Source organism: Diuraphis noxia, unplaced genomic scaffold, assembly GCF_037042655.1.
Source record: "Diuraphis noxia isolate RWA-SAM2 unplaced genomic scaffold, SU_Dnox_SAM2 contig0001, whole genome shotgun sequence".
In the NCBI taxonomy this organism is placed as follows: domain Eukaryota; kingdom Metazoa; phylum Arthropoda; class Insecta; order Hemiptera; family Aphididae; genus Diuraphis; species Diuraphis noxia.
In genome coordinates, this window is record NW_028301711.1 from 27,362,801 (window position 1) to 27,384,605 (window position 21,805).

Consider the following 21,805-nt stretch of genomic DNA (forward strand, 5'->3'; position numbering starts at 1 on the left):
CATTATAAATTAATAAAAGATAGTTACCTATTTCTGAAGATGATGTTATAGTAGGTGATTTATATACAGGAGGTGAACACTTTTTTAAAATCTTATTTTTATAAGAATGACGTTTGCTAGACATTTGTTCTCCTTTACGTTTTTTTTTCAAAATTATTGAATTTGAAGTCGGATAAATCAGATTCTTCTTTTGCTTTTTCTCGTGCTTCTAGTAAGGAGCCTATAATAAAATAATTATATGTTGTTATAATTATTATAACAACAAAATATAAAATACCTAATTGTGTTTTTTAAAAGTATATATTTATAATATTGAAGCAAATAATTGAAATCAACCTGTGCAGGTGATTAAGAATGACAAATCAAATTAATGACCTAGGTCACAAATAACTATTTATAATAATAATTAAAAACAAAATTATTCTTTTTTTTTTAAAAAATATAATCGTGGATAAGTATACATATTTTGCATTCAACAGATTAATGTTTAGTCATTATATCGACTATCCAGTTCAAGACTGCAACAACTCAAAAAAGAACTTTTTTCAGGAGAGCGATTTGAAAAATCATTGAATGTTTGGTCAATTGTAATATATAAAATATATTAGCTAGGAATACAATTTTTGGTATACACATAGGTCTTTAATTAATGTTTCCATTGTTACTAATATCATATAAATATATCAATTAATTTAATGAGTTGTGATCACATATTGCAGTTTTGAATTGAAATATTTTTTTAATAAGGCAGTATGTCAAAATATTGCACTATTGAATTGAAACCCAATACATATTTTATTAGTTATAACTATGAAAATAAACCAAAACAAAATTCCTTTATTTAAAAAATAATAATAAAAAATAATTTTTGAATAACTTCTATATACCTACCTTCTTATAGGTTAATAACAAAATAAAACAAACTAAAAAGAATTACACTTTTTTTAAACAAATAATTAAACAAACTAATTTTGATTACTTTTTACTATCACAAATATTATTATTTAGATCTAATTTTACATTATTATATTTATTAAAAAAAACTTATAGTTAACTATATTAAAATAGTTAAAAAATGTGTTAGTTGTTTAAAATATTTTAAATTAAATCTAAAACTAGGTATTTAAGTTTCACTATCAGTATCAACAATTCTTTTTGAATTTTTTGAGTCTACTTCTAATTGTTGATAAAATGCCCAATGGTTTTTAGGAATTGCATGTGAGTTACATAATGATAATAAGTCTTTCTTTTTTTCTTGACTAATTTTTGGTGTATTCTGTAAAGCACACAATTTTAAGTCTTTAAAAGTTTTTCTGCATTTTTTTCTGGTATCAATAATTTTATAACTTGTATCAGCATAGCTTGTTTTATATTTTAACAAATATGGATTATCATGTTCGATTCTTATCATTTTGATTGAATTCCATAATACATTTTCATCAGTTTGATTTATTTTAAAATTTTGTCCAACATCTAAAGCCAGTTGCTTAAGGTCAAAAAATTGATCTTTTTGCATTTCATGTACAACGTATGGTTTTCCTGTTTTTTTTGCACATTTTATAACTGAAACCCATTGAGATGGCTCATATATGGGCCCACCTTTTAAAATTCGTTTAGCCTCATCCTCAATTCTCGCATGCATAGAGTCCCCCTCGTTTTGTGTATGTCCAACAATTAAATATTTTAATGTAATTGAACGGATGCTAAATTTTTTGACACAGTATATAAGAAGAGAAATTATATACTTATTTTTATTCTGTCCTCCACAATTGTCCGAATAAAATATGATATCTTTACCTTCTTTATTTTGTAAAAACAAATGCAAACATGACCCTATTTCATTTGACCCCCTTTTACTGATACCTTCATGCCAGAAAAAGCATGTACCTTGGTTATTTTTGATGTCATACACAGTAAAGTTGTAACTTGCCAATCTACGTTTGTAATAGAATTGAGAGACTTCTCCCCGAGGAGTAATTAGTACAGCCTGCAAGTCAAAGCAACAAACCACAACATCTTCACCTAGTTTACTATCCTCGTTTTTTTCTTTTCTGCTCAAATTTTTTTCATGTTGATGTTCATTATATTTGTTCTCTTCATTCAACTTGTCATCACCACTTTTGTTTTTATATGATTCACAGCACATACAAAGGTCTTTTTTGGGGGAATGGAAAGAAATATTGAATTCTTCATTAAAAATTGTTTCATAGATATGTTTTTTGCCATAACTAATTTTTTGATTTATACAATTTTCAACATAAAGTTTATACATAAGACTTATATTTAAACTCCCATCAATGAACTTTTTTGATGTTGCTGACCTGCAGTAATGAGATTCAATTGCAGGAAAGGAAGTTATGTGTGATCTTATGTTATCTTTCACTTCTAAACTTATTGCACGTCCATGTTTACCATGCTTGCCACGTTTGTCTTCTTCTAATATCCCATCACACATCTTTTGGGTTGTAGTAAATATTATAACTCTGCTTGATATACCAAGTGTATTCATGAACATTGTTTTACATACCTTTATTTTTTCATCGTTTACTGTAAAATTGTAACTGTAATTAAGAGATCTATTGGTTGGTAATTTTGATCTATATTTAGGATTAATAGTACTCATATGTCTTATTATAAACTCTCTTTGCTTATTGATGTCAGCCAATTTCCAATAATTATTGTGTATAATAGCGCGTTCATCAATTTTTAATTTATCAGTACATTTCAGTCTACATTTTTCATTGCAGGGAATTTTCATTATTTTTGCAGCTTTAACTTTGTCGTTAGCACCAACATACTCTTTACCAGAATTTTTTAATTGCTTTTTAATATTTTTCTGCCAGTTTTCTTTATGAATTAATCTTTTTCTGGTATTAGTTATAATACTTTTATCAACTGGTGATGTATCTTCCACAACATTTAAGTGCTGGTTCATCACCACATTAGAATGATCATCAGATTTTGATGATGCTAATGAATTATGATCTCCTGGTGGTAAATAATTTGCATCTTTAGTACTGTCATCATATTCAGAAACTGATGATAATTGGTCAAAAATATCTAAAACAAATTCAATTAATCTAGGTAATTACATTATTGTAAAAATTAATAAACATTAATTGTATTATAAAGTTGTATATACCTGTAATATTTAATTCAGTATTCCTTTTTTCCTTAAAATACTGAGAGGAATGTGAAACTAAAGGATCCATAGGTTGCAATTCTAAACATAATGGTTTATCGGTAGCATTTTCTGGGTTTGAAATGTTCTGATTGAATTTATAAAAACAATTAAAATAAATAAATAAAATTGTTTATTAAATTTAAACTATTACCTATGGTAATAAAAGGCACTATTAAAATAAATACATAAATAATTACTCTTTTTATTTCTACTATAGGCACAATTCCAGATGTCTCTAAATTTGATTCAGGTGTAACAGTAAATTCATTATTGGGTTGGTCCATTAGAGTTTCTGAATACTGTGGAATAAATAACTCCGTACATTGCGAATCTAACCACTTTTGTACAAGTTGATTCTTAGTAGGACTTAAATTAATATACTGAAAAGTAACAAATAAAATTAAATGCTTATTAAACAAAATATTTATCAGAGTTATAATTACTAATTATTAATTAGACTTTGTGCATTTTTATTATGCATACTATAATAAAATAATTACCTCATCATTTTTAGGGTACTTTTTTATAATGGGTAAACATTTAGATTTTCTTAAATTTGATACAGCTGTCAATTCATTGTTGAATTTGTTCATTGTAGAATTATAATATACTTTTCTCTTTTCTGCAATAGGGATACAATCAGTTTTGCTTAAGCCTGACGCAATTAATTTTGCTCTTTTTGATTGCTGTATAGACATTTTTGTAATTAAATAACTATTTAAACTATTTAACTAATTAGACTATGGAACTTTATTCACATAAAAATATAGGTAAGTAAACAAACATTTAACGAAAATCACCATAACATAGTTCCACCTAATAATATTACTATCATAATAATAATAATATTATTATGTTTATTAAATTGAATATTAGTCGTTGGTCACTATTTAATTTGTATTATCTTTTTCATTATTTACTCAATTAAGTGATAACTAAAACAAAATCCTTACCGATAAAACTCAACCACGGTTTAAGATATAAATAACTATGATTTAAACATAATTATTATCATAATATCGACATGTTACTTGTAATCGATTAGATTATCAGTTCAATACTGCAATAAGTATACTTATTGCAGTCTTGAATTGGATATGAATAACAAATTTATGTTATTATAAAACGAAATAAGAGCTCTCTAGCGGTCAATAATTTAACTATATTTTATTGCGTTCTTGAACTGAAATCGTCATAATATAATATATAAGATGGTGTACATAACTCGGATTTGTTAAATTTCGAGTTGTTGCAGTCTTGAACTGGATAGTCGATATAATATTAACCAATATATTGGGTATAATATAAATACCAAAATTAATGTATAATTAATAATGTAGTACATACCAATATTTTTTGATAATAGTTTTGCTTTTATTCTTTTAAATTCCGATTCATTAACTGGAGTTTTTCTTTCAATATATTTATTCACGTTTTTTTTTATGTTGGCCATGCACACATTTTATCTTTGTACCAGGATGATGGAATAGCACATATCCCATCTTCAAACTGAACTACTGGGTACATTTTTGATCTGCGTAGATTTAATATTAATTTACAGCTTAGAGCTCTAAAGTAGTTTGGTATGGAGGTAATTATTTATATTGATTTATTACTATGATGCATAATATAACTTAGAAAATATGAGAAATATTTTTATTAAAGTATCCTACTAAAATTTATAAAAACAAATAAAACAATATACATTATTTACATTATTTACATATGACAAATTATTTGGATGAAAATTATTTTTATATAATTTACTCAGTATGAAATAAAGGCATTGCTATTTTTTCATTTTCAAAATGAAATAAAATATATTTTCTAGATATTTCATTTAAACAATAAGAATTTATTGAAGATGATAAATTATTTACAATAAAAATTCCTAATTTACTTGATTTAATTGGAGTTTCATACAAGTTTTTTTTTTCAGTAAAATATTTACCTAAGACTATGACCGATTTTCCTTTAACGATATTAATAACTTTAACAATATGGCCATCATTTGTTCCAAAGTAAGAATCAGAATCTTTATTTATTTTTAAAGTAAAACCCTTAAGTTCAAAAATCATAACATTGTACTGTACACCATATACATTTCCTGGTAAAGGTCCTTTTTGTGTTCATTTTTTAAAATAATATTATCAGGGTTATTATATATATAGTAGATACATTACATGGAAGTTTGTTAATTGTATGTCGAGTTTCATTATATCTTTTTACAACTTGCTCTAAAGGTTTATCAGGTTATCTAATCATTTTTTTAAGAGTTTTCATAAAATTTTCAAATGGAAAACAGCTAGAATTGTCCAGTGGTCCAAATATTCTGTACTCATCTACCAAATGTAAAACACCATGAATATTGTGAGAAATAAACAGTGTTCCATATTCTTCACCAAACGACTTGACAAAATGTCTTAATAAAATGTCAGCAAAATTCAAATACTTTTCTAAATTACTACTCAATAAAATTATCATTGAAATATTTAAACACATAAAATTTGTGTAGCATGATTTGGTTAATATATTTTTTTTAACTATAGGGCCAGTATACAGTAACAATTGTCTCAACTCAGTTGCTTTCCATCTATTTATTTCTTGGATATCTCTAGGTTTTCTACAAAATTCTATCGGTATATATTTTTTGATTAAACTTAGATTTATCGATATGCATTTAAGTTTTGCACTATGAAGACGTACTTATAATACTACGTATTATTCAACCACAGTAAAACAAGCTTACGCATCACCCCCAGACATGTTAAATGCATATAATCTAAGGGGAAAATATCAATTATATTTATGTTGGGAAGTTCAAGGAGTATTGTATTTGTTTCACTTATATTATATTCTTCATTAGTTCTAGATACAAAATCAGCATGAGTTCTTTTAGTAGAATGATCAGTATATGCAAATACTGCACGCCAATTTAAATATTCACCTTCTATTGTACATTTAGAGCAAGAATAAAGACCTGTATGGCCTTTTGTTTCGTTCTAGGACAAGTCGCCATCGCCGTTTCGTCGTCGCCTCTTCGCCGTCGCCACTTCGCCGTAAAACCATTTCGCCGTCGCCGTTTTGACGTGAGGCCACTTCGCCGTTAAAAAAAAATTAACTCATAACAAAGCATAAACTTGTAAATATTTTATAATAGTAATTAATTGTATTGATATATTTTAATCATATAATTTACGTATTTACATATAACATTAATAATAATAATTTTATAAATACTTGTATGTTTACAATACACATTTTTCAATATTCAATAATAGCAAAAAATATTTAATTTTCGTCAATGATTTATAACAGTAAAAATAATAATAATAATAAATAAAAAATAATTTTAAGCATTATAAGATACGAGTACCTGCATAAAATACGTAAATTTAATTATAATAAAAAGATAATTTCAAAGATATATTTTGAGAAATTCCTCGCAAAAATGATATTAAACTAAGGTTATTATAGTTACTTACAATTTTTATTAATCTTTTATCGACATCTAAATATTTTTTTAATTTTTTTGGTGGACTTCTCCCCGCTTCTAACTGTGCGTAGTATGTATCACGGCCAGATTGGATTTTACGTAAGCTTGAAATAAACGACCACAATGTTGGATGGCTGACACCCATTTCAGTATTTAATCTAAAGAATATTATGATTAAAAATATATTTTTGAGATTGTAATTAATTGTTAATTATTTTAATTACCTCCGGTTGGCAGCTTCGGCATTATTATTTGTACGATCTTGACCAACGATTACTCGATCGTGTACATTCCATAATGCCGGGGGGAAAAGTGCTGGTCTACGTCCATTTTTAGATCTATTTTTGCGGCCAATGTAGTTATCCTCAAACCAATCCAAAAGATCTTGTAACTCGTCTGGTAAATATTCCGCTAGCTCATCTACGGCTTTATCGATGTCTTCAATTTTCACAAAAGCTAATGCAGTTATCATTTTAACGGAGAGAGCAAAATCTGCATTACTATTATAATTTGAAATCAAACCTAAACTACACATTTTTAATCGGAAATTTTTCGTCAGATGATACAAACATCCATTGATTTGAGCGTTCGGAAAAGATTCTTTCATAGGTGTCGCCGCCGCGACAACGCGCCATAGTACCAACGACCACACACACACACACACACACACACACACACACACACACACACACACACAATCACCTGTTTTGTCATATTATTGTTGTATTTACGTATATTTTATTTGTGTCCCGTGTGAATTATTCAATTATGTAATATGTAGATTAAATGTTATCGCTCGCCGCCGCCACGCCGGCTACGTGAATATTTAACACGGCCGCCGTGAATCTGTCTTCCACCGTACGTTCGTGAGTAAGACCAACGCGCGTGTTAATATTAACTCATATAATATAATATTATTTTTTTATTATATAAATTTATTACAATTATTATTATATTCTCTCGTGCCGTACGTAGTCGCGTTAACACGGCGTATGCCAAAATATTGTTATATTATATTATATTTCCTCTCTAAATAGGGAAAATTGTGTTTTTTACTATAATCATTGGCGCCAGAAGGGCCTACTTATTCTGTTGTTATATAAATTAAATTATTATACCTCTGTGCTGGCGTGAATCGCCAATTTTATTACCTTTGTGTGTTAACACCTTTTGCGTGTTTTTATTTTTATATTATTGTTTATGTAGCTAGGCAGCGGCTGGCCAGCAGTGCACCGACAACCTGTGAGTTTTATTTATATTATTATTTATGCTATAATACATATTATTTAGTTGTTAGGCCAAAAGGGCCATCTATTTATTATTAGTATTTGTTGAGTCATAAGGGCCGTACATTATTTTGTGTTATTATTATTATATTTATTTCTGCCATAAGGGCTATATATATATTATATTTAGTATATTTGTCGTATTTGTTTGGTCATAAGGGCCACGCATTATTTTCATATACACAATCTTTTATATTATTATATTTTGTTGAGCCAGAAGGGCTAATTTTCATATTATTTTGTTGTGCCATAAGGGTCAAGTAAAACTTACATTTTTATACTTGTTCGTTTTATACGAGCTAATAGCTCAAATAGCAGCTTCTTATATTATTATATTTTGTTGAGCCAAAAGGGCTAAGATATACCTATTATATCTTAATATTATTTACCTTGTTCGGCCATAAGGGCTTCGATTTATTGATTATTATATTATTATTTGTGTTGCTGTGATTTTATTTATATTATATTGTGTTTTATTAAATTGTGTATTATACAGCAACTCATACTACCTAAACCGTGTTACCATTTTTTATTATTATTATTTATTTGTAAACACACATTACACACCTACACATATACACGCTTAGAGACAAATACACATAACACACAACACACATTACGTAGCTCGACAGTATTTGCCCGGCGATCCCGACCACTGCTGTTCGAGCTATTGCACCACTACACACCCAGAGGCATAACAAGCCGAGGGATATTTTTCAATTTTAGGAATGGAGTGATGGCGCCGAGGAGAAAAGCGAAATAAATACTACGGTAAATTTCTATTTTTTTTTTTTTTTTAAATACATTCCATAATAGTATATTATAATGTAAAATAATAAACAAAAGATTAGTTATGAGTTGCTAATTTAAATTTTATCTTGCCATTCAACTTTTCCTTCGTTATTGAAGTAACTACAGAAAGTATCGCGATGTACTTTCGCTGTTGTAGAAGAAGCTGAACTGCTGCTGCTTCTCATACCATATACATGCCCATCCAATCCTATTCCTTGTGAACTTTGAGAGGTTGCATGTTGATTGTTGACATAATCACTGGAATGTCTTCTAAGAAAATTATGTAAATAACAACAAGCTAGAACTATGGCATTTACTTTTGTTGGTCGTAGATTGATGGGTTTTCCAAGAACTGCGAACCTAGATACTAGAATTCCAAAAAAATTCTCAACGACCCTCCTTGCTCTCGATAGACGATAGTTATAAATGCGTCTTTCATTATTGAGCACAGACAAAGCATATGGTTTCATGAAATTATCCGTCAACTGAAAAGCCTCATCCGAAATGAAAACATATGGAGCAGTCTTGTTGCTTCCTGGAAGGCGTTCAGGAGGTGGAATGTTTAGTTCACCTTTTATAAGACTGTTGTAGAAAGATGTATTTTTAATTACGCCTCCATCCGAAATTCTTCCATTTTTTCCCACATCAGCCATTAAAATTTCGTAATTAGCGTCAACTACAGCCATTAATACGACGCTAAAAGTACCTTTGTAATTGAAGTACCGAGAGCCTGAATTTGCCGGTTTTTTTATTTGAACATGCTTTCCATCGACCGCACCGAGGCAGTGTGGGAATTGCCATTTTTCTTGAAATTCATGAGCTACCTTTTTCCAATCTTCTTCACTTTGAGGAATCTAAAACCATAAATTTAGAAATTGAAACTACTTAGTTTAAAAAAAATAACCAAATGTGTAATACTGTTGTGTATTATAGGCGTCGATTGGATCACTGCAATGGTGATATATTAAATTGTTAATAATTTTTCCAAATTAATTTAATATGTACTTTTGACCAAACAGTTTTATTTATGTTATAGGCTTCAGTTCCTTTATCTGAATTTACTTCACCGGCGTCAACACACACTTCATTTTCTGCACCACCCAGCAAAAAAAAAAGACCATTCCTACAACACATGATCTTCTTATTAAAGCCACGCGGTATATGGAAGCTAAAGACGATGAGTTCTTAACATTGGCGAAGGGTTACGCGGTTAAATTAAAAAAACTCGGTCAACAACAGCTCATGTTTGCTGATAAAGTGATCAATGAAACATTGCTTGATGGTCAAATGGGACTTTTGAACAGACGCAGCTATGTGGTTCACCCATCGGAGCTTCCGCCAACTACAACACAATCGCATTCATGGTATCAACCTACACCCAACTCTTTTTCACATGCATCTACAATCAACTCCTCTTCAGATCCATCTACATCCAACACGTCTTTTGCAGATACTCAGACGGTAAAGAGCGTATTCGAAGGATTCAGCTATATAAATGAAGATGATTTTTGATGAACATACTCTATTGTAAAACTAATATTATATAATATATATTATATATTATATATATTATAATATATATTATATATTATATAATTTTGATGAACTTCAATGTTTATTTAATAAATATATTTATCAACTTATTAATTTTTTTTCTTTTATATAAATCAAATTATTACAATTATCCAATTACAAAAATAAAATTCTCGGGAAACACACTTTTTTAAGAAAATAACTTGATCTTAAATATAAGTTTTTGATATTTAGAACATTAAAGTCTTCTTATAGTTATTTTGTATGGTATGTTTTATGTTTATTTAAAGCGATCTTAATTAGTGTAGTGTAATTATAGTTTATCATTATAAAACCAAAACAATAGTTAAATGATAATTTTTATGTGAATATGTAATATAAGTAATTGAGTTAGGTAAATTTTATAATGCATTTAAAGCAGTAAAACCACATAAAAGTAGTAAATTAGAATATGTATGCTGTCCAATGCTGAAGGTACTCATCATTAATTAAAATATACTCTATTTAACTTAACAGTTTTTAGAATATTTAAGGTTTTTAAAAAATCAAATCTTCTTATGTTTAGATAATATTAGTCTGGTTAGTTCAATAAACTGTTATAACAAATAACAATGATACACTTACTTGAATGAAATCTCGTAGTGCTGTCTGTATTGCTATGCAGGTTTCTATGATTATATCTCCGAGTGATTGAGGTGAAACACGCATTGAAAATTTCAAATCTTCATAGCTTCTCCCTGTCGCTAGAAACCTAAGCGCTACGCTATTGATAGCTACTATCAATCTCACATGAGAAGGTATTGCGGCTCTCATGACTGTATTTTGTTTTTCGATGAGGGGAGCAACTTTTCTCAAGAGCACTTGAAAAATGTTGTCATCCATTCGTAGGCAATTACTGAAATCGGAAATTTCCCCTCCTTCTTTCAACTCGTTCAATAAATGACAATCGCTGGGCAAACACTTCTTTGCAGAAACCAATCCTTGCTCCAGCGCTCACGGGGCCTTTTCTTCCGCTTATTTTCTTCTTCAAGCAGCACTGCTGCAATTACACAACACACTGCTGCTCTTTTTTTTCGGTCACCCATTGTCTTCTGCATACACGATACACATACAGTAGACCAGTAGACTGTGACTACACCGCACGAAAAAACTGAGAGAACTGTGATCATAACTGATGGAAAAACTGATGTAACCTACACACCTTCAGTTCAGATAACGGTACAATTTTTACTCAGTTAATCTCACAGATAAACTGCACAGTTAAACTGATCGTGTGTGGGCCCCTTAAAACTGAGCGAGCGGTGTAAAATTAACGACGCCGATGAGTGTTAACTGTTAATTGTTAATACTTAACTACAGTAGTACAGTCTACAGTGTATATTATAATAGTGTATTAGTGTTATTGATCTGTGTTGTGTGTGTGTGTGTTGCCTGACGCCCGTCTTCCAGCGTACGTTCATTTTTGTTTTATTTTTAAAATAACGAATAGCTATCAACCAATAGGCTAATAGCGATAAGGATAACAGTATACCAGTATACAGAGAAGCGCGGGCAACGCACACGAGTGTAACACGACTCGACGTTTGTCGCGTGTTCTAATGTGTACTCACTCACTCACATTGACAAACTATTGACTTTATCTATACTCTATTTTAAGAATTATAAAATACAAAATCCATCAGGAAATATTATATAATAACTAATAAGTAATAAGTAATAATATAATATTACTATACTATTAATTTTGATATATTAATGTCATTTTTCTTTTTAACGCGGTTACATTATTATACATATTATACAATTTGTATAATTTATACTCTAGTACACGTCATGCAGAGTTGGTAAAAACTTGTTTTCTTTTTTTTTAAATGATAATAATGTAAATATTATGCGACTACAGTAGTACAGTGGCGTTTTCCTAAGGAGGATGAAATATATAATAATTAATAATACACCCATAAGGCCATAAGGCCATAATAATACATACATATACATTAATACATTATATTATCCATTTTTAAAATTCCCTAACTTGTTACCAATCGCGGTTAGTGTGAATCAAGGTGAAATAAAAATTAACACGAATTGACGAATTGTATAATACTTGCCTTATCATTTTTAGCATTTATATTTATTATAAATTTATTCTAATTGCTAACGCCAATCGCGTGTTTAATACGATAACCGAAAAAAAAATAGTTATAATACAAAATCTACTTTTCTATTTTTTTGAATGCTCAGTACATCGATAACCTCATCAGGCATGATTTTGGATTCTCCTTAAAAAGGCAAAAAATATTATGATATAATTATAGAAATAAAAAACTCAAAAACAGACAGGTACAAAATACTTAAAGCCCGTTTCACATGGACGCGTATCATACGCGACGTATCGTACGCGTGCGTTTTTAGTTTACATTGATTAAGTTCATACGCCATACGCGTAGTCATGCTGGCGAGGGAAACGCGTCATCGTCGGAGTTAGAGGATGTCAGCGCACAGCGCACTATTTTCTCTCTCTGGCCCACGCGCAACATAAACAAAACTTATTTACGCATAATCATTTTTTCTATATTTTTTAGTAATCTTAGAGTAAGATCACCCATTACAAAACAGATGGATAATAATATTTTTGAGGGAATTACATATCGATTTTATATTTTTTATTGTTATTTGACTTTCAAAATAAACATAAAATAATGTTGTATATTTAAACGATGTTTAAAATGTTTAAATTGTGTTTTGAGACCATATTTTGACAAATTCGTGTCATTCCGTCACAAATATTAATCTCTATCTTTTTTGTAATGGGTTAGGTGATGAGGAGGACGACAGATTCCGTTTTGTCGATTCCGAAGTAAAGGTGTGAGACATGACGGGCGGACCCGATATCGTACTATTCGTAGGTACTAACGCATGAATACGGTTATCTAATGACACTAATGGCCAGGTTAGTGCCACTCCTAATGGACAAAATGTTCCATTGTAGTTTCATATTGCAGTCCCCGGGAGCGCTGCTGTCCTACCAGGTGGCGCCGTGGCGATCGGCACTCGCGCAGACGCGCAAATCGGCATTTGTGTCTTGTACATTGCATCTCCCGGCTTCCCGCCTAATCTATGCTTCCCGCTCACTGTTCAGTTTACGCACGTGTTTACGAATCTTATTCTATATACACTTGTTCAGCGTCATATTATTTTTTCTACTAAGCGTTCAGTTTCAGTAGCATACTTGTTTATGTCACACTTATTATTTAATACTTTACGTCTCTTGTTCAGTGTTCAATACGTCATTGATAAAAATGTCCGAAAAGTATAAAAACCAGTCAAAATGCGTCGTTAAAGGCTGTACTTCCAAAAGTAAGTACCTACTAAGTATATATTGTTGTCATTGTAAATTTTGAATTTAGTTGCTTGTGTCATTATATATATATAAATATATCTATATGTATATGGTATTCATTGTAGACATGGTTTGTCATCGGTTTCCGAATGAGAATAAAGATTTGGTACGACGATTGGAATGGATTAAAGCTGTGGGCTTTACAGCAGATGACAATCATAAGTTCAAAAACAAATATATTTGTTCTGTTCATTTTGCTGATAATTGTTCAAGTCCTGGTACAAAACGATTAAATGCAAACGCATATCCAACACTAAATTTACCTGTGGGTAAGTGCCATATTTAAATTTGTTATATTTATTTGCTACTTATTGATTATAGGTGCATAATTCAATTTTAGTGTACCTAAATACTAAGTAATTTTAACTATTTTTTATATTTAATTAGGAATTTCTGATGGCTTAGTTGCATTACCGATCACAATTCAACCTTATAACACTGAATTAGTTACAGATGACTTAATTGGTTTGTTTTTAATTATATATTAGTTGTTGTAATACTATTTAAACATGTTTAATTTTGAAAATTTTAGAAAATCTTTTGAATTCGGTAGTGTGCAGCACTCCAAAACATAGTGATATATTGCATGACATCTCAGGATTTGATTTTTTAAATTCAACTGTTGACGGCAAATCAGATGATGATGATGATCAGGGTTGGGATTTTATAGCACTTAAAATTGCATAAATATGCGCTATAATATAACCTTATATATTGCTAAATATGCCCTAAAAATATGCAATAAAAATAACAAAATATGCACAAAAAAGGAAATTTATTAATTAAAAGGTAATTAATAATGTTTTAATCACTTACAAATTATTCATATCATCAATTATTCATATTCAATAATTTAGAAATTTAAAATTAATTAAGTATACCTACAACGCTTGTTCGTTGATAATCGGCGATTAATAATCGCAGTAGATAGTAATCGACAAAAAAAAAACCAACAAAATCAGCAGATAACAAAAATTAGAACCAAATACCTACTACGAAATTATCGTAATAATTCGATTAAAAAAAATTTTAAAACACGTTTACTAAAATATAATTTCATAAAATATGACCGATTTTGATTCAAAAACATGTGAAAATGCAAAAAAAGTCTCAAAAAGTCCAAAAAAAGCACTAAAAACTAAAAATAGGAAAATATGCAAAAAAAAAGCAAAATAAAATTTTTAATTTGAGTTCTCTGTATCACGAAACACATTTTTAGCTTACTCTGCTACTTTTTAAGCATCTCATAAGAAATATGCAAATGCTATAAAATCCCAACCATGATGATGATAGTACAGTAATGCCTCAAGTTATAGGTATGTAATACTATATAGTTAATTTAATTGTAGCTAATTTGTGCACGTTAGTTTAGTTTTATGCTTTTATTTTGCTAAATGTAGATGTTGATGGTTGTGCTATTGGCAGTGAAGTTAGAGATGGTATTAGTTTAACTTGTAGAGCATTGAAAAAAAAACAAAAGTTCAAAGAAACAGCATGGTTAATATTTAGTTTTACTTAAGTAGTTAGTTATGTAATATTTATCATAATAAGCAGTTATTTAATCATTTATGTAATTTATCATTTAGGTATTCTCAGAGAAATCGGAGTTACCAATAGTAAGCAGCTTACACCTAGATGTAGAAACTTTTACAACATAACCAATATGTTATTGAAGAAGTGTCGACGGACAAATAGCCGTAAAAATCTCTTTAAGAATAGACTCCATGCCGCTGAAAAGTTCACTGAAGAATATTTAATTGGTAAAAATTCTGAAAAAATGACTGCTACAGCTTCATTATTTATGCGATTGCAAATAAGAGAGACAAGCAAACTTAGTAGAGGCCGTCGATTCACTATGGATGAAAAAATGTTGAGTTTATCTCTGTACAAAAGATCACCAAAGTGTTACAGAATGCTCTCTAAACTTTTCACTTTGCCAAGTAAACGCACATTAAATACAATATTGTCAACAGTTGTCATTTCTACTGGTATTTGCCCATCAATAATGAGTGTACTCAAAGAAAATGTTAAACATCTGAAGCCTTCTGAAAAGTGAGATATTTTATGATTTTATTGTAGAGAACATTTTATTTTTATACTTTTTTCATAGATTTTGCTCAATATTGTTTGATGAAGTATGCCTGTCAAGTGGATTGTCATATGATTCAGTTACAGACCAGATTGATGGTTTTGTTGACACTGGTTCTTATAAAAGTCAGAATATTGCTGACCATGTACTGGTTTTTATGGTTCGCGGAATAAAAAAAAAATTCAAACAACCAATTGCCTACTCTTTTTGCAAAGGAGCAACCACACAACATGAATTGATTCGGCAATTAAAACAAGTAAATATATTTATTTATTTACTCTTTAAATAAATACTTTTAAATTATTTTGTTTACTTCCAAAATTTAATAGGTCATACGCTGTGTTCACCAATGTGGCTTGAAAGTTGTGGCAACTATAAGTGACCAAGGAAGTGCGAATTGTGGTGCTATTAAAATTGTAAATGAAGAAACGAGGTCATATTGCATTAAACATGAAATACCATACGATGACCAATTTTATGAAATTGAATTGGAGAATAATGAACGATTAAAACTAGTACACATCTATGACGTTCCCCATTTAATAAAATGTATCAGGAACAATTTAATTACAAAGGATTTAGTTTTCACCATTAATAACGATGTGAAATGTACAAAATGGTTACATTTGGTTGATTTATATAATGTAGATAATGCTATTCCTGACTGCAAAATGTTGCCACGTCTTACCGACCAGCATATTATACCTGACAAAATTTTGAAAATGAAAGTTAAGAATGCCACACAAGTTTTTTCCCAAAGAGTGTTTTCAACAATGAACTTTTTAGCATGTAAGAATGATGTTTACAATATAAACGATTTCCATATTTAACACTTTTTCATATTGAAAAAATGTTCAATGAAATTAATTTTTAGCAAAATTTGTGATCAATAATAATAAATTATTAAAAATAATATTTTTTAATTTTTACAGCTCGTAATATTATCAGTTCAGATGCTCAACACACTGCATCTCTGTGTTTGTTTTTTGATAATCTTTTTGATTCTTTAAATGGCAATTTTGATAAGGTTGTAGATGGGAAAATTTATAGAACATCTGTTAAAAAAAATTCACCCCATCATCAACTCTGGGCAGACAGTATGAAAGTTCTGAATAGTATGAGATTTGTAGGAAGAAATGGAAAAAATGTGTCTGTTCCAACAATACGCAATTGGATGACTACAATTAGAGGTTTGTGCTTCTGAATTAATTTTTTTAATCATTCACAGTATCATAAATAAATGTATTATTTCAGCGTTTCAGACATTGTACAAAGTGTTGGGTTCAGTGGGGATCAAATCATTACTGCCACGTAACCTCAACCAAGATTCTCTTGAATGTTTTTTTGGGGCAATTAGGAACGTCGGATCAACAAATCCTAATTGCAATGCGTTCACTTCCGCCTACAAAACATTAGTTCTTAATAATTTGGTATCTTCGCATCACCAGGGTCAAATTGTGAGGAAGATTTTGCAGAAGGAAGCTTGGCTCATTTCAAAAATTTATTTATGTTTTCAAAAACACCTAGTCCACCCAGTGATAAAATCATAGCTGCTGACCTTCCATTAACAATTCACCAACTACCAAATCCTACATCTTATCTTCGGGACCAAACACATTCATATATCGCTGGATTTATTATAAAAAAATTGAATAAAGACTTCTTTAAAAATTGTAAACAGTGTCTTAGTCAAATATGTACTAGCAGACCTTCTGAAGATCACCAACTCATAGATGCTCGAGAATATCAAGTACATCAAAAATCACTTAAATATCCTTCAATTACATTTAAAAGAACTATTGAACATATATTAAATTATATTGGACAAAATATTTCTAAAATATGTCACCATGAAAATATTTATTTAAAGTTTACAAACAAAATTTCCTCACTTTATAACTTTAACAATATACTTCATTGCCAAGATCATGAAGAATTTTTTCAAACAAAAATGATTGGGATGGTCGTTAAGATGATGATCAACCACTATATTACAGAAATCAACCGAATTCTTCATGGTAAAAAAAAAATATCAGAATTTGAAAAAGATGGAGTAAAAAAATTAGCTCACACATGGTATTTAGCTCACTCTAAGCAAAGAAAAGTTCAAGGAAAATTTAATAGCATACCAATGTAAATAGAATCGCTTGTATTTGTTTGACGTATTATATTATAACTGTATGCCATATTTATAATTATTATTTTTATTTATTAATTTGTTTGCTGTGTAATTACTAATTATACTGTACAGGGTGATTCTTTTATCAAACAACACTCATTATTTAAAAAAGTATTGACTTTTTTCAATTTTTTTTTTTTTCAAAATTGTAGATTTACACTCTTCTTGAATTGTTTATTATTTTTATATTTTTCACCCTTATATTTATTATATACACCACCATCAACTTTTGATTTTCAAATGGTAACCTATACTTCAAATTTCATAATTTAATAAAGCTATTTTTTTAATTAATTATTACGTTAAAATTTTGAACTTAGCGCTAGTAGTTTATGAGTTATAGGTATTTAAAGTTTAGATTGGCAGAGTGGAGTGGTACGGGGCTACCCCGCAAAATGTTTGTCCACTACTCCGCTTGTCTAAACTTTAAATACTTATAACTCATAAACTACTAGTCCTAAATTCGATTTTTATGTATCAAAATTTTTAGAAAAATATTCTGCTTTGGAATATGAAATTAAAAAACTATGTTGCCATTCAAAAAAGTAAAAAACTTAAAAAATGATAAGGATAAAAAATATTTAAAAATATAATTTTTTAATAAAAGCGTTGGTTTTTTAACAACTTGAAACTATGTAAAACAATATTTTGAAAAAAGTCAATACTTTTATAAATAATGAGTGTTGTTTGATAAACGAATCACCCTGTATATAAATTCTTTTTTTAATTGAAAATGAGATTTATTTTTTAAATTTAATTGTTGACTATTTGTAATTGTTTATTATTACACTTTGTTTTGAAATTTACTTGAGAATAAAATATTGGTCAAAATAATAAATTTGCCTACATTAGTAATTTGTATGTTGGTAGTTTTATTTCAGTGTTTTTTGTTAGTTCAATAAACTAAATAACAATACTATTTATATTTTTCAACACATTTAAATGCCATTAGTTGCATTGATTATAGTAACAAAATTTGAATAAAATTAATTGTTGTATCAATTGGTAACACATTTATTTAGGAGGTTTTTTACTGTTGACATAAAATGTACATGCTGCATAGGTAATAAATAAATATAATGCAAAGAATGTGACAGTCTTTGTCAAGTTCCTTATAAAAAAACTCTCCTTTGGAAATGAACAAGTTCCTTTTTTAGTTCCAAATAAAATAAAAATTCGTATTTAATCACTAATGTTTTTTTTTTTCAAATGCATAGTTATTTAATTTTTAATCATAATATATACCTACAAGTAAGTGCCTACATATTTTATAATTCTAGATTGAGATTTTCTTTGAAATTAAATTGTTAACCGCCTTATGTCGACTGTATTATTATAATTATATATTATATAGCTACTTATTTCTATATAAATTTTAACTTATAACTAGGAAATATTAATAAAATAACGATCACTAATTGTCAATATACATTACACACATTAAAAAAAATATACCTTAATTTCAATTATTTACATATCTGCGTAAATTATCGTTTAACTACAGTGGTATGTAAACAAAGCTATAAAAAATAATAGAGGTTAAAACTTTATATAATTAATTTTCAACAGTTAAGTTGCTACATAATAGTAGGCTAGTAGGTTAGGGCGCTGGAGTAGATAGGTAGAAAAATCAGTGAAATCTGCAGTCGTGGTTCGATCAAGGGTGTTGCGCCGTCAGCACTTACGTTGACAGCAGTTTACTGACGACTCGCGGGTGTGTGGGAGCAAAATGATGAAGGTCCGATTTAAGTGTGACAAAATATAATATATATAATAACTAATAATAAAAAAATGCAATGCCGAAGACGTCTCTTCAAACAATTGCCACAATAATAATATTGAACAAGGCGATCTCAAATAATTATATGGTACATAACTGGCACACACAGGTGCACAATATACAAATAAAATAGACAAAAACAAAATACAATAATATATCAACGATACCGCAGGTCACCGTTTATGAAGCTTCGGAATCCCACGACGATGTTCGCGATGGCCTCCAAATGACAGGTACTTGGTATAGACAGCTGGGCAGGTGTGAGATCACTGACCTCTCGCAAGATGCGTCACAACGACGCGACGTAAAAATTGACGAACGCCCACGGTCACGGCGAGCAATACCGGACGGCGGTGCAACAGGGACCACACGCGTGCGAGGAACACGACACGGTTTACGGGCGGCACAAAGAGCAAACACCCAAAAGGACTCAACCACGAGGTTTTGTGGTCAGGTCACATAAACACAACAAAAACCAACGGGGATGAGTCGGAACGGAACGGACGATCCGACCGCACGTGAAAGACAGCGACAGCCGCGCCACGGACAACCGGTGTTCAGCGAAGCCGGTCGTCAAAAGTTCGCGCAAGCGCACTTCGGCGTCGGCCCGTCAACGAGATGACGACAAGTGTCAAACGGTCACACTGTTCGTGATAAGCGCGAAAAGGCTCACGTTCGAACATCCTCCCCCTATGGGAAGCCTTGCCTCACATACCTTGGAGTGACAGTAGTCGAAAGCGCAGGAACTGGAATGCATCTCCCACAATTGAATCCGATCTTCGTGACGGCGGCTATCGTTAATACAAAAAAAATTCATCACATAAGGTGAACATACAATAATACATATGACATAAATTCTAAGACAAAATATTAAAGTAACAATATGTGTACACCTAGGTATAATAAATAGAAAAAATACAAAGTATAATATAAAAATAAAAAATAATTAATAACAAAAAAAATGTTTTTTTTTTTTTCCTTTTTGATCAACCAACGGGTCATTGAGCCTTTGCCCAACACTGAGCGATTGACAACATCTTTGGTAATCGCGCGTAGCATAAAAAAAATTAAACGGGTGAGCTGAAGCACTGAGCTGAAACGTTGGCACGTGTGGTACCCACAAGATCCCTGTACCTAATGCGACAAGAACATTATTTGGTGGGTAACAATACGAGTTTAACCACTGGTCGTACGACGCTACCTGACCGCGTTAAAACTCGAGCAACACGGACATGACCATCAGTACCGGGAAACAACTCTACTATGCGACCGAGTCGCCACATCAGGGGGGGGCTTTGGTTGTCTACTACCACGACCATATCGTCCACCTTCACATTGGGGACACCCTTAGTCCACTTGGACCTCTCCTGTAGCGTAGTCAGATACTCAGAGGACCAACGGCGCCAAAAAGACTGATGGCACTGATCCATCAACTTCCACCGATCGGTTAAACTACGGACGGGCTCTGGCCCCGATCTAGGCGGAACGGTAAGAAGCGGTTGACCTATTAAAAAATGACTAGGCGTCAAACACTCGAGGTCGTGCGGGTCCGTAGAGGAGGGCGTGAGCGGACGCGAGTTTAGAACGGCCTCTACGCGCGTTAATATAGTCGTAAACTCTTCGTACGTGAAAATGTGTGTCCCTATGACTCGTATCAAAAGTCGTTTTGTCGATCTCACCGCCGCTTCCCATAAGCCTCCGAAGTGGGGAGCACTAGGCGGATTGAAGTGCCACTCGCAGATAGCACGCGAATTGGCGATAGCGGCCCGACCTTCCGGACTGTGGATAAGCGCGCGTAATTTCTTATCGGCCCCGACGAAGTTAGTGCCGCAGTCCGAGAACACGTCGCTAGGTAAACCTCGACGGGCAATAAAACGATCGAACGCAGCTAGAAAGGCGTCGGTCGACAAATCGGTCACCACTTCGAGGTGGACAGCTTTCGTAGTAAAACAAATAAAAACCGCAATATAAATTTTGAAAACGCGTGATTTGCGTAGTCTAGTCTCGCGCATCTGTAAGGGGCCCGCATAATCGACGCCTACACGCTCGAAAGGTCGTCGCTG

At 30.8% G+C, this 21,805-nt stretch overlaps 3 protein-coding genes and 1 long non-coding RNA gene across 4 annotated transcripts in view; 1 reads left to right on the top strand and 3 right to left on the bottom strand.

The window, feature by feature from the left end:
- Positions 1-21,805, top strand: part of LOC149060453 (uncharacterized) — a 65,661-nt gene that overhangs the window by 22,875 nt on the left and 20,981 nt on the right. The gene's annotated exons all lie outside the window — the stretch shown is intronic.
- On the bottom strand, positions 47-4,643 carry LOC149060458 (uncharacterized). The gene is made up of 2 exons (XR_016190264.1): positions 4,532-4,643; positions 47-220 (listed from the first exon to the last, which is right to left on the bottom strand). It is a non-coding gene; the product is annotated as an uncharacterized LOC149060458 (long non-coding RNA).
- Positions 871-3,882, bottom strand: LOC149060459 (uncharacterized). The gene is made up of 4 exons (XM_089219159.1): positions 3,685-3,882; positions 3,382-3,564; positions 3,184-3,269; positions 871-3,080 (listed from the first exon to the last, which is right to left on the bottom strand). Exons 1-4 carry the CDS (start codon positions 3,880-3,882, stop codon positions 1,124-1,126), a joined length of 2,424 nt encoding a protein of 807 aa, XP_089075285.1. The 3' UTR covers positions 871-1,123.
- Positions 6,570-7,303, bottom strand: LOC149060460 (uncharacterized). Its single transcript, XM_089217401.1, has 2 exons — positions 6,905-7,303; positions 6,570-6,838 (listed from the first exon to the last, which is right to left on the bottom strand). The coding sequence occupies exons 1-2, from the start codon at positions 7,285-7,287 to the stop codon at positions 6,580-6,582; spliced, it is 642 nt and encodes a 213-aa protein (XP_089073527.1). The 5' UTR covers positions 7,288-7,303; the 3' UTR covers positions 6,570-6,579.